Here is a 13,396-nt window from a genome sequence, read left to right as displayed (position 1 = left end):
TTTTTTTTTTTTTTTACACAAATACAATTAAATGTACCTTGCATATTTTTGTGTTTGTTGCGAACAAAAGTTTGTCTTTTTCTTTCATAAATGTAACCAGATATGAACTTTGACAATCAGTTTGCCAGGATTCGACCGGAAGACGATAAAAAGAGGCTTCGACATTTGCATCGAAAGTATCGACTTCGATTGCTAGATTCTAGGTTAAAAAGCGAATAATTTATGGCACGTTCGATTTATCGCTTATAGATACGTTCTTCTCAAGAATAAATTAAAAGGTGCCCTCGTATACGATAGATAGATAGATAGATAGATACCTAGGCGGCCTTTGATAAAAAAGAAAATGCCGAGTTAGCTTCTTCCCCATAAATTTTTTTCCACGATTTTGTCGTTCGATCAACCAACTTTTATTCGAAGACTGGGAAGAACGTGGTTATTGTTCTTCATCGATTATCGAACATGAAATTACTATGACGAAGTAGCGTTAAAAAGAAAAGAGCAAAAAAAAAAAGAAAAAAAGAGAGAGAGATTGGGTGAGAACAAATTAGGGGTGAGAAAGAAAAAAAAAAAAAAAGAAAAAGAAAGCTTTCAGTGCGAGAATATTACTTGAAATATTCTATATTATACGGAATCGGTAATAACCACGAAAGAGGAGTCACTTGGAATAATTTTCCTTCCCGATTTTAATGGAAACTCTGATGGTTAGTATCTCGTCGGGAAAAAAAGGGAAAGATAAGAGTCTTTTTTTATTAATTGTTTGGCGTTCTTACATTTATGAGATTTTACGGGCTTCACGTTTTAACTTCTTTCCTTTTTTTAATTTTGTTTTTATCGACATCGATAAAATTCTCTCGTATGGATCACATTTGTACGCAATTAAGAAAAATTTAATATATCTTCTTCCCTTTATTGTTTCTTTCTTCTTTTTTTCGTTTTTTTTTTCGGAATATCCAAATTATCAACGATCAACGTATGCATATTTTTTACCGAAGCAATTAAATTACTGGGTTTATCTCGATTGAAGAATATCATCTTTTTATACGAGAATATAAAATGAATTAATTATTATTCATATTTTCTGTTTTATTTTTCAATATTCGAATATTACGAAGACCGAATTTGTTACAATTAATTAATCGTTCTAATTAGTTTTGATTGTCTTGCATTTGATAATTGCATCGATTAAAATGAAATAACTTTATAAGGGAACACAAGGTATCTCAATTGCGTTGAGAAAGGCAAGAAGAAAGTCGCCCTATTAACGCGGTCGAAATACCACGTGGCTGAGGTTGACAATGAGTAACCGTATCTTTTTAGTGCTTCTTCTAAGCATATTAAAATTCTTGGTACCACCACTCGTAGTTATAAATCCTCAATGCTGTTACCTCGATGGTGGGTTCATTTCCGCTCACGGCATGCCGCCGAGAACTTTATTAAGCATGGATTTTACGAGCGGATAGTCAAGCTCGCGTGCCGCTTATATATGACAAAATTGCCACTACGACGCCGGCATTATAATAATCCTCTGGCTTGTTTGAAAGTTTAAAGAAAAGAAAAGAGAAAAAGAAAGAAAGGAGAAAGAAAATATCTCGCATTTTTTTTTTTGACTATTTTCTTTTAGTTTTTCCTTCTACTACGCTTGGGCGTATGTAAAATTCAACGTCAGTGGATTTTCAAATTTTTACGAATAATAATAATTCTCTGATTATATTCTTTAAAAAGAGTAGGAATATAATACATTTCTTTTTTTTTTTTGTTTTTCTTTAAAAAAATTCTTTAGCATATTTATTGGAAAGACGTCAAGACGAATAAGTGAAAAATGCCATGAAGAAACTTTGAAAATATTCATGAAGTTTTATGAGGAAATGCGTTTTTCGCAAGACAGAGGGGGGAAAGGGTACCGAAAAGGAGAACGAGACGGTATCACACGTGACAGAATTATAATGCTCCCTTAAAACTTTTACAAACGGCTTTTCTTCTATCTTTGTCTTTAGGTTATTTCAGAAAATGCAATTTTTGCGATATCTTTGTTTTTCTTTAAACTCAATTCGTTCAATTTCGATTTTGTTATATTTAATGATTCACATCATTGGCAATAAGAAATAGAACAAAAATATTCTTTTTATCAAACTTTTTTCATCCATCCAACGATATTCATCATTTGTGATTATGAGGATTGAATTATATGAGAATTCAGGTATACTTCTCGTGATAAATTAAAGTAGATAAAGTTTTTGACGTTTATTCAAGCGTATGACTCGTACGAGTTCATTTATTTGCATCAAAGTAATCATTACCAAAGGTAATCACCACCGATAATTTAATGAAGCCGAACGTTTATTAGAAATTTTGTCATCTGACTTTTGTCAGAAGTTAGCTAGTTGCTTGCGGTTTTTGGTTCAGACAAAATAACGACATTGTACGTAATGGTAAAGTTTCCTTATTACATTTTCATTTTTGTATTTTGTCTTAGGTATTGTAATAATTAATTTAACAGGAAATTTGACTTTGATCACGAGTTGTGATCGAAATAACAAATTTGTTTGACAAAATACAAGGAAATTGTTTCACGTCAGTGTTATGGGTTTTGGCTTTTATTTATTTTTTCTTTTTCTTTTTGCTTTTGTAACAAGACACGTGTTCGGTTCCCGTTCGGCTTTCTTTGTTGTTTAAACAAAAGGTATATGCGTCAGTGCTTAATATCAGGGAATAACCGTTGTCAGGGTTGACACGAACTATCGGCAAAGAAAGACCTATATGTATAGTTTGAACTTTTGTTTTGTTGACTTCTATAGTGTTCGTTAACTTTTTCATTTTGAATACATACATACTCTGTTGTATTTCTATCATACTCTATTTTATAAGTTAATAAAACTTGCGTAAAGAAGAATATTATTTCTATGAATTAATTGTTGTTAATAATATATATTTTTTGTATGCATTAGTAAAGTTAAAACGTCTATCAAACACTGTTGAACGATCTATTTAAGATGAAAATTGTCTGACAATGAGAATTATGTACTGACCAATTGCATTTGCTTACGCACGATTGAAACAATGGTAGATACATAGTTGAAGCATATCAATGTGAACATTTAGCAAATAGAACATTTCCTGTCTTGTACACACACAAACGGGTGTAAATTCCGACCATACAAATTCCACATGGTAGTATAGTATGAATAACGTTGATGGTGGCACCACTTTATCCCTTAAACTTCATAACTTAGACAATTCTCATCATAAACAGATCACCGAGCAGTATTTTAGGAAACGTATATTCAATTTTAATTTTAATATTACATAATAAAAAAGAATATGACCTAAGATTTATTATGATTGTTTACTTTCATTAAAATAGTAACGAAGTTTTGTATTAACCTGTAAAATAAAGTTTGGTAAGGGTATTGTTTTCATTTATTCTGAAAGTATTGTTAAGAGAATTTAATTTATTAGAAATAGTTTTTCTTCTAGGTTTAGTTTTCAAAGATAATATAAATTTAGCTTGAAGGGTATTATTCACTGCAAGCATGTCAAACTCATTTACCATAAATTTTCAACCGAGAAGAAATTCTTAATAGGGAGGGAAATAATGTTATTATTTAACATAATAATTATATGCTAAAATAACGAAAATATATATATATAAAGAATTTAATGAAATTATCAGAATACACGGGAGACACGAAAAATCATATTGATTATTAAATTTGTTACGCCGCAGGTAACGTATTGGCGAGAACGAGTGTTTGATATGTCTGAAATACGTTATCAAAAAATTTGCTACTCAAATTTAGATACGAGAAACGTATCGAACTTAATAAACGCTTTTATAAATACGTCAGGATTACGTTTCGTTGATGGGAATCATATCTTTTATTCACAAGTATTTAATTACAACTAATTAATTAAATTCTAACTTAACTTTAGGTCAAGCACAATCAGTAGTGATTTATAATAAAATAAAAATGAAATTTGATCTACACATTAGCAATTACCAAGATCTCTAGCTCGTAATTCATGAAGCGTTCTTCTGTCAGTATAATCTGGCTGGTGCAAAAATAATTGCAGTTTTTATAATCTTATATTCGACGGTGGTTTTCCAGCTACCTATTATTCAGTTATACTCATATAATATACAATTGTAAAGAATGAAATCCTCTGAACCAAATACGACTTATACTGTTATAATATTTTCATTATATAATGCTATAAAAAAAAAAAAAACGATCCCAAATTAGTCATCGAAAAAAAAGTAAATTCATGCAAATTGAAATTGATAAATTAAGCAGCTAAAATTTATCAAAATTTAAATCCATGCTTTTGATCAATAAATAATTATCTCTTGTACAGAGTTCAATTTCAATTTTAAATATTACGTTATGAAAATAAAATGTTGAATTATTGTAAAATAATACATATATACGAGTAGTTGATTGAAAACATTTGAATCTAACATAGAAATAATAAGGTTCTCTTCATGAAAATCTACTTGTATATATATTTTTCGAAACAATTTGAAAACTTTTTAAGCGAGAGTAATCTAAAAACTAATTGATCAGTTGTTTTTTTTTTTTTATATATTGATCGTATCTCTTTAGGTGTTAATTTAATTAAAGATTAAACTTACCGATTCTGATGACAGGTGGTAACGACATGGCAGTGGTGACTAGGATGACGATTACGGCGAACAACAGTGCCATCATGTCCGAACGTAAGCTCGCATTCGCAGCTGCACGTTTACAGCATCGTTCTTGTTCGATACACGTTCGTATAAAATGAGAGTGAATAAAAAAAACTCGACAGAGCGTACGAACGTATATGCACGCGATACAACACGGTTTATGTTAACACTTTCACAGGAAATTACACGCCGCTAACGAAGATCCATCGAAGTACGCTTACGTTTTTCCGGGCCACGCGATCTTCCATCTTGCATCAAGCCTGCAATCAAAACTACAAATTATTTTCTATATTTCACATCGAACACTTCGAATCGATTTTTCTTTCTTTTTCTTTTTTTCGATCGAATAGTTTTATCAATTTGATAAATTATATTCATGCAGTAAGTATGTGAAATGAAAAAGATCTGTATTTTCTACGTTATTAATTTTAATACAATATATATGTTTGCAGGTTATGTATTAATATTATTAATAAGTAATATAAATGAACAAAAGTTAATTATATTATTTTGTATCTCATGAGATTTGGGTATTAATCGAATGGTGAAATTTCACCTGGACATAAGTATTCCGTAATTAATATAAATGTAATTGTTATTATTTTGTAGGATTCTATTTTTGACGAATAACTCCATCTAATCTGTTTGCCATGTGGATATGAATACTAAGTTTTTAATAATATCCGGTAGAGATTTTTTGAAATATCGATAACGTTCTACCAAATAAGAAATTAATTGTTTAATTTGAATCATTCATTGTGATTTATCGTCAATTTAAGTATAACAGTCAAATGGATTAATTTTACTCGATACATTATTTACGACGTACGTACATATATACATTATTCGTTACAATTTTCTGTTTTCGTTAGTTTTAAAAAATAAATTGCGTACAAGCGATGTAAGATTGGTTTACGAAATTACACCGAGTGATCGATTCTTTTTACTAAAGAGAACGAATTCAATTCTTCGACAGAGTCTGCTTGTATCTTTCGTAGGATACGCGTCTCGTAATTTAATCGAAAACGTGCCGTAGTTACGTTCTTATTAAAGAAACACGAATGGAATAAATTTGTCTTTGTTTAATTTTAAATATCGATCAATTAAAATGTAAGAAATTTTATTGATAAATCCTGGCAAACATATAGACATTTTTAAAATGACAAATTTATTGTTTGATCATCGTGAAAATATAAAATTAATGAAGGGAAATCTTTTAGTGAATTAGTTTCGATAAAGATAAATATACGTTGCATCGTCGTATTTAAGTTAAAGTTTCAAAAGAGTAGGGGACAGACGAGCAAAGTACGTAATCTCGTTACAGAGAAGGTATGATGGTAGAGTATCTAATCGAGAGACCTACTTTTTGTAGACGGGGAAACGTACAGCAGCACGCAAAGTGCAATTGAACTTATCGATCTCTTCCTTTGAGTAGATATATACGATATATACATATATATATATATATATAAATAAAATGAAACTTAAACAAAAATATATTACTATTATATATATAAGCGTATATATTCGATATTTATTTATCAAAAAATATATTTAAAAAATATATTTTTCCAAATATTCTAATGCATTCCGATCGGTTACACAATATATGCGATAGTACAAGTATTAAGCGAGTTTTCTATGTAAAAGAAGTTCATTGTTATCCACCTGATAGGAGTAAGTATATATACTATGATATCTCTAGGGTGAAATCACGCAAACTATCAAACTCATTCCCAAAGGCGCGTTTTCCGTTAAAGCAAAAAGAGAAAATTCAGTGTACTTTCTGTACTACTACCTTTATCTAAAAGGAATGTCAAAGGATCGCTTTGTTATTTATAAAGGAGTATCATTCGAAAAGCGTTTTCGACCTTCGAGACGATCCCGACTATAAGATAAGAACACCCCCTATCCTTAACTCGATATCTTCTTCGTCTAGTCAGAGAATCAGTATCTCTCGTGTCTTAGATATCGATGATATAAAAGAAACGTGAAAGAAAAGTAAGTATGTACTACCATTTTGAAAGTAGGAAATATCGATAAAAAGATGAATAAGAACAAAAAAAAACAAAAATAATAATAATAATATTAAACCTTAAGACAATGTGATATATCGACGACGTTCATTTTTTCTTTTTTTTAATGATTGTTTTACTATGATTTTTAACAAATATTTAAATACATTTTCTATATTGGTTTCCCGATACGCTTCTTTTTTTATTTATTTTTTAAATATCTATTCTCTAAAAAAAAAAAACTACCTATTTGCTTGAATCCTATTTCTTAATCCATTAACTTGTATCGGTATTTTTTGTTTCTTTTAGGATAGAATTTGTTATCGATCGGTATTTAAAATAATTAACACGTCGAACGTTATTTTTATTTTCATTGGTATCTTTCGTAACATTTATATAAATAACAAATGTTAATAAATTTTTCGTACATACTCTCTCTCTCTTTCTCTCTTTCTTTTTTTGGGCGGGTGGGGGTGGAAAAAAAATCACAAAAATTAAGTTGCGATCTGGAAATAGATATCGGGATCAAAAAGCCGTGGATGCATCCCTTAAAGTAGTAGAATCTAGTGTCGACGACATACGGTTCTACTGTTAGAGTTAACCCGTAGAGCGTAAATTGTAAAGGGATTCGTGTTAACCCAATTTAACAAGAGGCAAGTTTGCCTCTCGCCAAGCTAGCTAGGTTTGTTTGCCCTTCCTCCACGCGTCGTGGCCTTAAACGCATGACCGCGCACGCGCTCAAAACCCTTTCGATCGAATACTGACCGTGTGATCCAACTTGACAAGTTCGTTGGATATTTGAACTTGTTCAGTTAATACTTGAAGACATTTTTGAAATAGTTCTAGATAGTATATCTCGATTGTTTATATATATATATATATATATATATATATATATATATATTATCTTTAATTATAATCGTCGTTTGAAATATCTTACTAGACAGGACAAGCAAACAAACAAACAAGCAAACAGAAAGAACAATCTCGGGGTAAGAGACAAAAAACAATCTTACGGTTTATATATATATATATAAAGAAGATATTAGTAAAACTGAGATAGTAGTTGGAACTGGATAGGAAACGGTAGCAATTCCGGATGTAAGATATTCAAAGAGAACTCACGAGTCTCTCGAGGCGGAACAGCTGCTAACGAAGCTTATCGTGCGCGGGAATAGAAACGGGGCCGAGGTGAGGCTTTTAAAGCTCCGAGTCCGTACCTTTCGAGAACGAGGGGTGCTTTTCGTCTCGGGGGATACAAGAGGAATTTCAGAGAGAGTGAGAGAGAGAGAGAGAGAGTGAGAGAGAAAGCAACAACTTCACTTTACTTTACCGACGATAAAAAGTGAACAGCGTTGTCCCTTTGCAGGCTTTACGATCACAAGTGGAATTAACGGACTACGACTGCCAACGTCTTAGATCGTAAATGAAAGTAGGCCGATTCTGATTGTTAGTGAAATAACGATTATAAGTTTTTTCGTCCATAACAAAAAATGACAATTGTATAATTTATCTTTTATTACGAATTTACAGATGTATTTTCTTAACGTGTTTGCTTCGTGATCAAATGATTAACATTTTTTGGGAAAAGGGTTTTTCTATTTTCCTTTTTGTTTTGTTTTGTTTTGTTTTGTTTCTTAGAAATAAAGGGATATATAGGAAAAATTGTGTATGCAATAATTATGGATTATCTGACATGTTTTAATAACTAACCCTTTATTAAGTGTAATTGATCGTATATATATGCGTGTACGGTATGTTTGCATGTGTATATCTATGTCTCGTATACATACGTATCTATACAAATATGTATTTACGTATTTCACAAAATGATATATTTTTGGTTGGCTGAGAATAAATCGTCTAACACGCAAAAGGGAAATGTGTAAAGCACGAAGGGTATGCTCGACAAAGTAAAGGAAAAGTTCATGTTGTTTCGCTCGTTTATCTAACGTGTAAGAAAAGAGAGGAATGTAATTTGAAAGTTAGAAAAATGTTCACCCTTATCCCGGAAGGTGTAAAACCGTATGTTATTTATCGCGTTTCTTTTTTTTTTCAAGTTTTACTTTTTTTCTTCTTCTTATTTTTGTCACTTTTTTGTACACTCGTATAATAACTGTTCAACGTAGTTATTTAACAAGTAGCAAAATGTTTTCTTTATTAAAATCTTTCTCTCCCTTTGTCCTTTGTGAAATAATAAAATATCGCCCTCAACTTCTTTTTAACGATCATATTCCACACCATGACTTAATATTTTTGAAAAAGGTTTTTTGCTTTTAAGGAGAAAAAACAAAACTCACTGAGACAGAGAACGTGTACGCGTGTGAGAGAGAGAGAGAGACAGATAGAGAAAAAGAAAGACCGTGTACTACCTTTAATGTTTTTTTTACCTTTACATTTGTTTCCTTTTCCAATAATTTTCTACAAAAATACCATGTCGAAGTTACCAAAGAAAATTGTCGGTTTTTTTTTTTTTATTTTCGAAGTATATTTTTGTACTTGTTGGTAAACGGAGAATGAAAATTTTCCTTTTTTCTTTTTTTTTTTTTTTTCTTTAAAAAAAAAGAACACATTTAACGACAATAAAAAGGAGGAATAATTTTTAATTTAATACGATCTCTCGTAATTCATTAAATGCAGCATTGGCAGCTTACTTGCGAATACCAGCGAAGTATTTTAAATATAGTTCCTGTTGTTTTGTTTTGCAAATGAACAGAATCGAATTTACGATGAATAGGTGGTGCCTACGGTCGAATGTTACAGTACAGTATTCATCGCACTGGCATATAATGGAGTGGATATAATGCACGACGAGAGACAAAGAGAGAGAGAGAGAGTGACAGAGAGAGAAAGAGAGAGAAGAAATAAAGAAATGTTTTAGCGTAATTAGAAACAGGATTCTTTAGAAAAAAAAATTTCCAACTTCTCTTTCACGAAATATTTAACATTCGGTTTTTATTGTAATTCTACGTAATTAACAGCCCATTTTGTTTTTTTTTGTTAACTTAAAATCAGTTTTGCCCCTGGTCGTGTTTCTAAATTAAAAAGTGGCGCACGTAGCAATAATTAAGATCTGTGCGACATTAAAGGAAGAAATAAAAAAATATATATTTATCATATTTACGTTAGAATAAAAAACATGTATTGTAAAAACGTTTAAAATGTTGGATGTACAATATATTCCGCATGAAAAATATTTGCAATTGCGATTCTCATCATAGCGCGAAACGTGACTCGTCATCGAATAACTAATGATAAGAAAACGTTCTATCTTTTCCCTTTTTCTTTTTTTTTTCTCTCTCCTCAGACCTTACCCAACGATTGTCGTCTCGTCTCGAATCTCGGTGAGATCGAGAAAGACAAAATGAGAAATGAACAATGGAAATGGAACAATTTTTATCTCGATTCCAGTTCCTCGTAATCATTCGAGAATGACTCGAGACGTGCATGGTTTTTTTTATTACATATATATATAACTGCAAATTATAATGAAATATAACAATAGGATAGGTTATATAAAATGTCATTTAATAAATTAAATAGAAAAATGTCTATTGGGAATATCCTAAATAATTGAACGAATAAATAATAAAACAGAGATAATGCGAAGAGATTAGAAAGTAGCAAATGTGAATGGAGTTAGCATAATACCAATATGATAAATGAGCATTAAGTAATGAAAGTGATTGTGGTGTATGTACATGCATTGTCTATCTATATACACAACACACATATTGTGTATCTATGTATGTGGAGAGAGTGAGAGACTGCGGTTCCGTGTTCATTAATTGCCGTTCAATTATAGGCTGATTGATTGAATTATGCGTAACTCAAAATGTAAAATCTATAAGACATTTTGATTTTTTTGCGATAATAATTGTCTATTACAATCTTTTTAATCGATCGTACCAAAAAATATCCTTAAATCGTGTATATTATTTTTTTGTACTAAGTAATATATTTTATCGATTCTACCTTGTGCGATTTCTTTCAGCGAACGTCTCATTTTCGTCAGTCTAAAGGAACTCTTTGATCATGGTGGTCACTTTATACGTTGTCCAGAAGTGTTTTTTTTATCTTTTTTTAACAAGTGTCTATTTAAATTATAAATATCATTGATCACACAAAAATTATAAACAACGTAGAACGACGATTAATTCGTTAGTACGTTCGATCAATTTTATTATACACTCACTCTTTCGTACGAAATCGTTTAATTTGAAACACTCATTCAACAACTTGTCCTTCGTAACATAATTATCGAGCATTTGAAAATAATTGTGACACAAATGTTTTTTTCCAAATCACTAGTAGGCCTAGTCGTCATTCACATAGCGCATTCGAAGACGATCGATCGTGTGGTCCGCATTATATATAAGGAAAACACTTCGACGAACGAAAGATTCAAAGTTGGGTAAAAAGAAAAATTTAATTTCACTGCAAATATATTTTCCCGTATAATAAATTATTATTTGAAGATTAAATGTGATAATGAAGAGAAAATATATGTAAATATATATATATATTTATAAAAGGAAAGAAAAAAAGAGAAAAAATGAAAATGTATTTAAAAACAAAAAAAAAACCCCCTCCCCCCGTGAAAATTGCAATATAATCTTTTGAAGCGGTTTAAATCCTGACGATCTCAAATGAAATTATATTAAAATAATCTCTCCACTATAGTTATATACGTAAGAGTTTCACCAATTTTCACTGGAGAATAACGTTCCCTCGTTCGTATATTTCCCAGAAAGCTCGTATAGAAAACATTGTTATCGTAATCCGACTCACTTGCTCGTATTGCATATATTCATGCACGCATTATCCCATTTCTAACACCATATACTTATCAAACTTTGGTTATATTTAATCGAACACGCACATATAAATTAATATGAAAATAAAGGATTGTTCGGTTTCACTTAATAAAATACTTCGATGATCAAGTTCAACAAATAATTTACGATTATTTTTTATTATTCAAACTCGTGTGTAAGGAAGAAACGTTCTAATTGGTGGATACATGATTAAAAGAAGAACAGAAAAAAAAACAATTCTAAATTTTTGTTAATTATTATCGTCACTAATATATAATAAATTCACAAATCTCCAACAAATCCAAATTAAAGGAGGATTTCAAATAGATACAATTGAGTTTGAATATTGTATAAGATAAGATAAGAGAAAAGAAAAAAAGGGGATTAAATTATTAGAAGGTTTCGAAAGGATATCGTAGGGATGACACACGCACAATATCTATCTATCTATCTATCTATCTATCGAAGATTGTGACACGCGAGTAAAAGAACCTTGGAGTTTTTGGTACGCGCGGTCCGTTGATCGCGAAAGACGCGCGGGCACTGGCTCCGGCAGGACTTGCCGCCACCCCCGGACGAGTGCGCGGACCGAACGGTGGAGGGTGGCTGCCTGGCTTACAACGGGGTTCGTCCACGGGGGATGACTGTTGAGCTCGACTCAGAGAGAATGAGAGAGAGAGAGAGGGAAAGAGAACGACGACAACGACGACGACGACGACGATGACGACGACGACGACGCCTAAGGCCGATAGCAAACGAGTAAGAGAGAGATGAACAACGAATAGAGGGGTTGAAACCCAAAAGGAACGAGAGTGGATAGATGCCCGAGGGTGGGAAGCAACCCACACGCAACTTGCGCGCCCTCTCCGTATCATTCCTATCTCTCTTTCTCTCTCTATCTATCTATCTATCTATCTATCTATCTATCTATCTATGTATCTATCTATCTATCCCTCTTAATCTTTCTCTCTTTCTCTTCCTCGTCTTTTAAAGAAGGACCAAAGTCAAGATCTCTGCGAGTTGGTCGACTTGAACGACCCTGACCATCGCACTAAATTGAGTACTTCGTTAAATGTTTTATCAAATTTTCTCTTTCTTTCTTTTATTCCTTACCGTAGCTATCCTTATTTGTTTCTTTTTGTTTGTATAAATAACCTCAAAGACATTCATTCTCTCTCAAAAAAAAAAAGTTATGCACGAGATAGAAAAAGTAATGAATAATGTATAATAAAATATAAAGTGTAATTAGATTGATAGGATATTAATTTTCATTATATTATGATTCGTTTAGAGATTTGTTTAAAATCAACTTTAAAGGGGTGAAAGTAGAATATAATTCGCGTTTGAAAATATATAGTAGAGGCGACGAAATTAAGTGAAACGTTAAGGGTTGTTCAGCGAACAACTCGAGGGTACGAGCCGTAACCACGAAGCCAGGCAAGAGTGAGATGGAGAGGGGTGGGAAAGACAGAGACGGAGAGAGAAACGAGAGGGGCGTAGAAACCGAGGCGACGATGAAGAGAGGAGGGGTTTATACGAGTGTTTGAGTGAGACAAAGAGACAAGATATAGAATAAAAGAGTAAAAAAGATAAAGAGAGAGAGAGAGAGAGAGAGTGAGAGAGAAGAAAGAAAGATAGTACGCGCACGCCTAAGTCGTCGTCTCCTTCCGACACCCCTGGAGAACCGAAGATACCATACCGAGAACCAAAGTCGTTTTATCTGGGTTAGTGAACGTCGACCCTGACCACCTCCTACGTAAAGAGGATTGAAATAAACTCACATTTATCAAGCGTTCCATTCTTACGTAAGCGTATATACTTTTCACTGCTATCGAGTTAGTAGTAGTAATAGTAATAGTAGTAATAGTAATACTACCAAA

General features: G+C 31.9%; 1 protein-coding gene across 10 annotated transcripts in view; it reads right to left on the bottom strand.

Annotated features, from left to right (window-relative positions):
• The window catches only part of LOC106783793 (glutamate receptor ionotropic, kainate 2), a 90,212-nt gene extending 78,072 nt beyond the window's left edge, over window positions 1-12,140 (bottom strand). For 5 of the 10 annotated variants that reach the window (XM_014742647.1, XM_014742652.1, XM_014742653.1 and 2 more), the window contains exons 1-3: window positions 11,404-12,139; window positions 10,675-11,136; window positions 4,631-4,944 (exon numbers count right to left, since the gene is read on the bottom strand). In XM_014742647.1, coding sequence (XP_014598133.1) covers window positions 4,631-4,706 — 76 coding nt within the window. In that variant the 5' untranslated portion in view covers window positions 4,707-4,944; window positions 10,675-11,136; window positions 11,404-12,139. Of the gene's footprint in view, window positions 1-4,630; window positions 4,945-10,674; window positions 11,137-11,403 lie in introns of all 10 variants that reach the window. The other 5 variants (XM_014742656.1, XM_014742657.1, XM_014742648.1 and 2 more) reach the window with 4 other exon arrangements.
• Between the last annotated feature and the right edge of the window lie 1,256 nt (window positions 12,141-13,396).

Source organism: Polistes canadensis, unplaced genomic scaffold (assembly GCF_001313835.1).
Source record: "Polistes canadensis isolate GaletaPanama2010 unplaced genomic scaffold, ASM131383v1 scaffold_25, whole genome shotgun sequence".
In the NCBI taxonomy this organism is placed as follows: domain Eukaryota; kingdom Metazoa; phylum Arthropoda; class Insecta; order Hymenoptera; family Vespidae; genus Polistes; species Polistes canadensis.
Note: the sequence above shows the minus strand (reverse complement) of the source record. Positions and strands in the feature narration are given on the sequence as shown.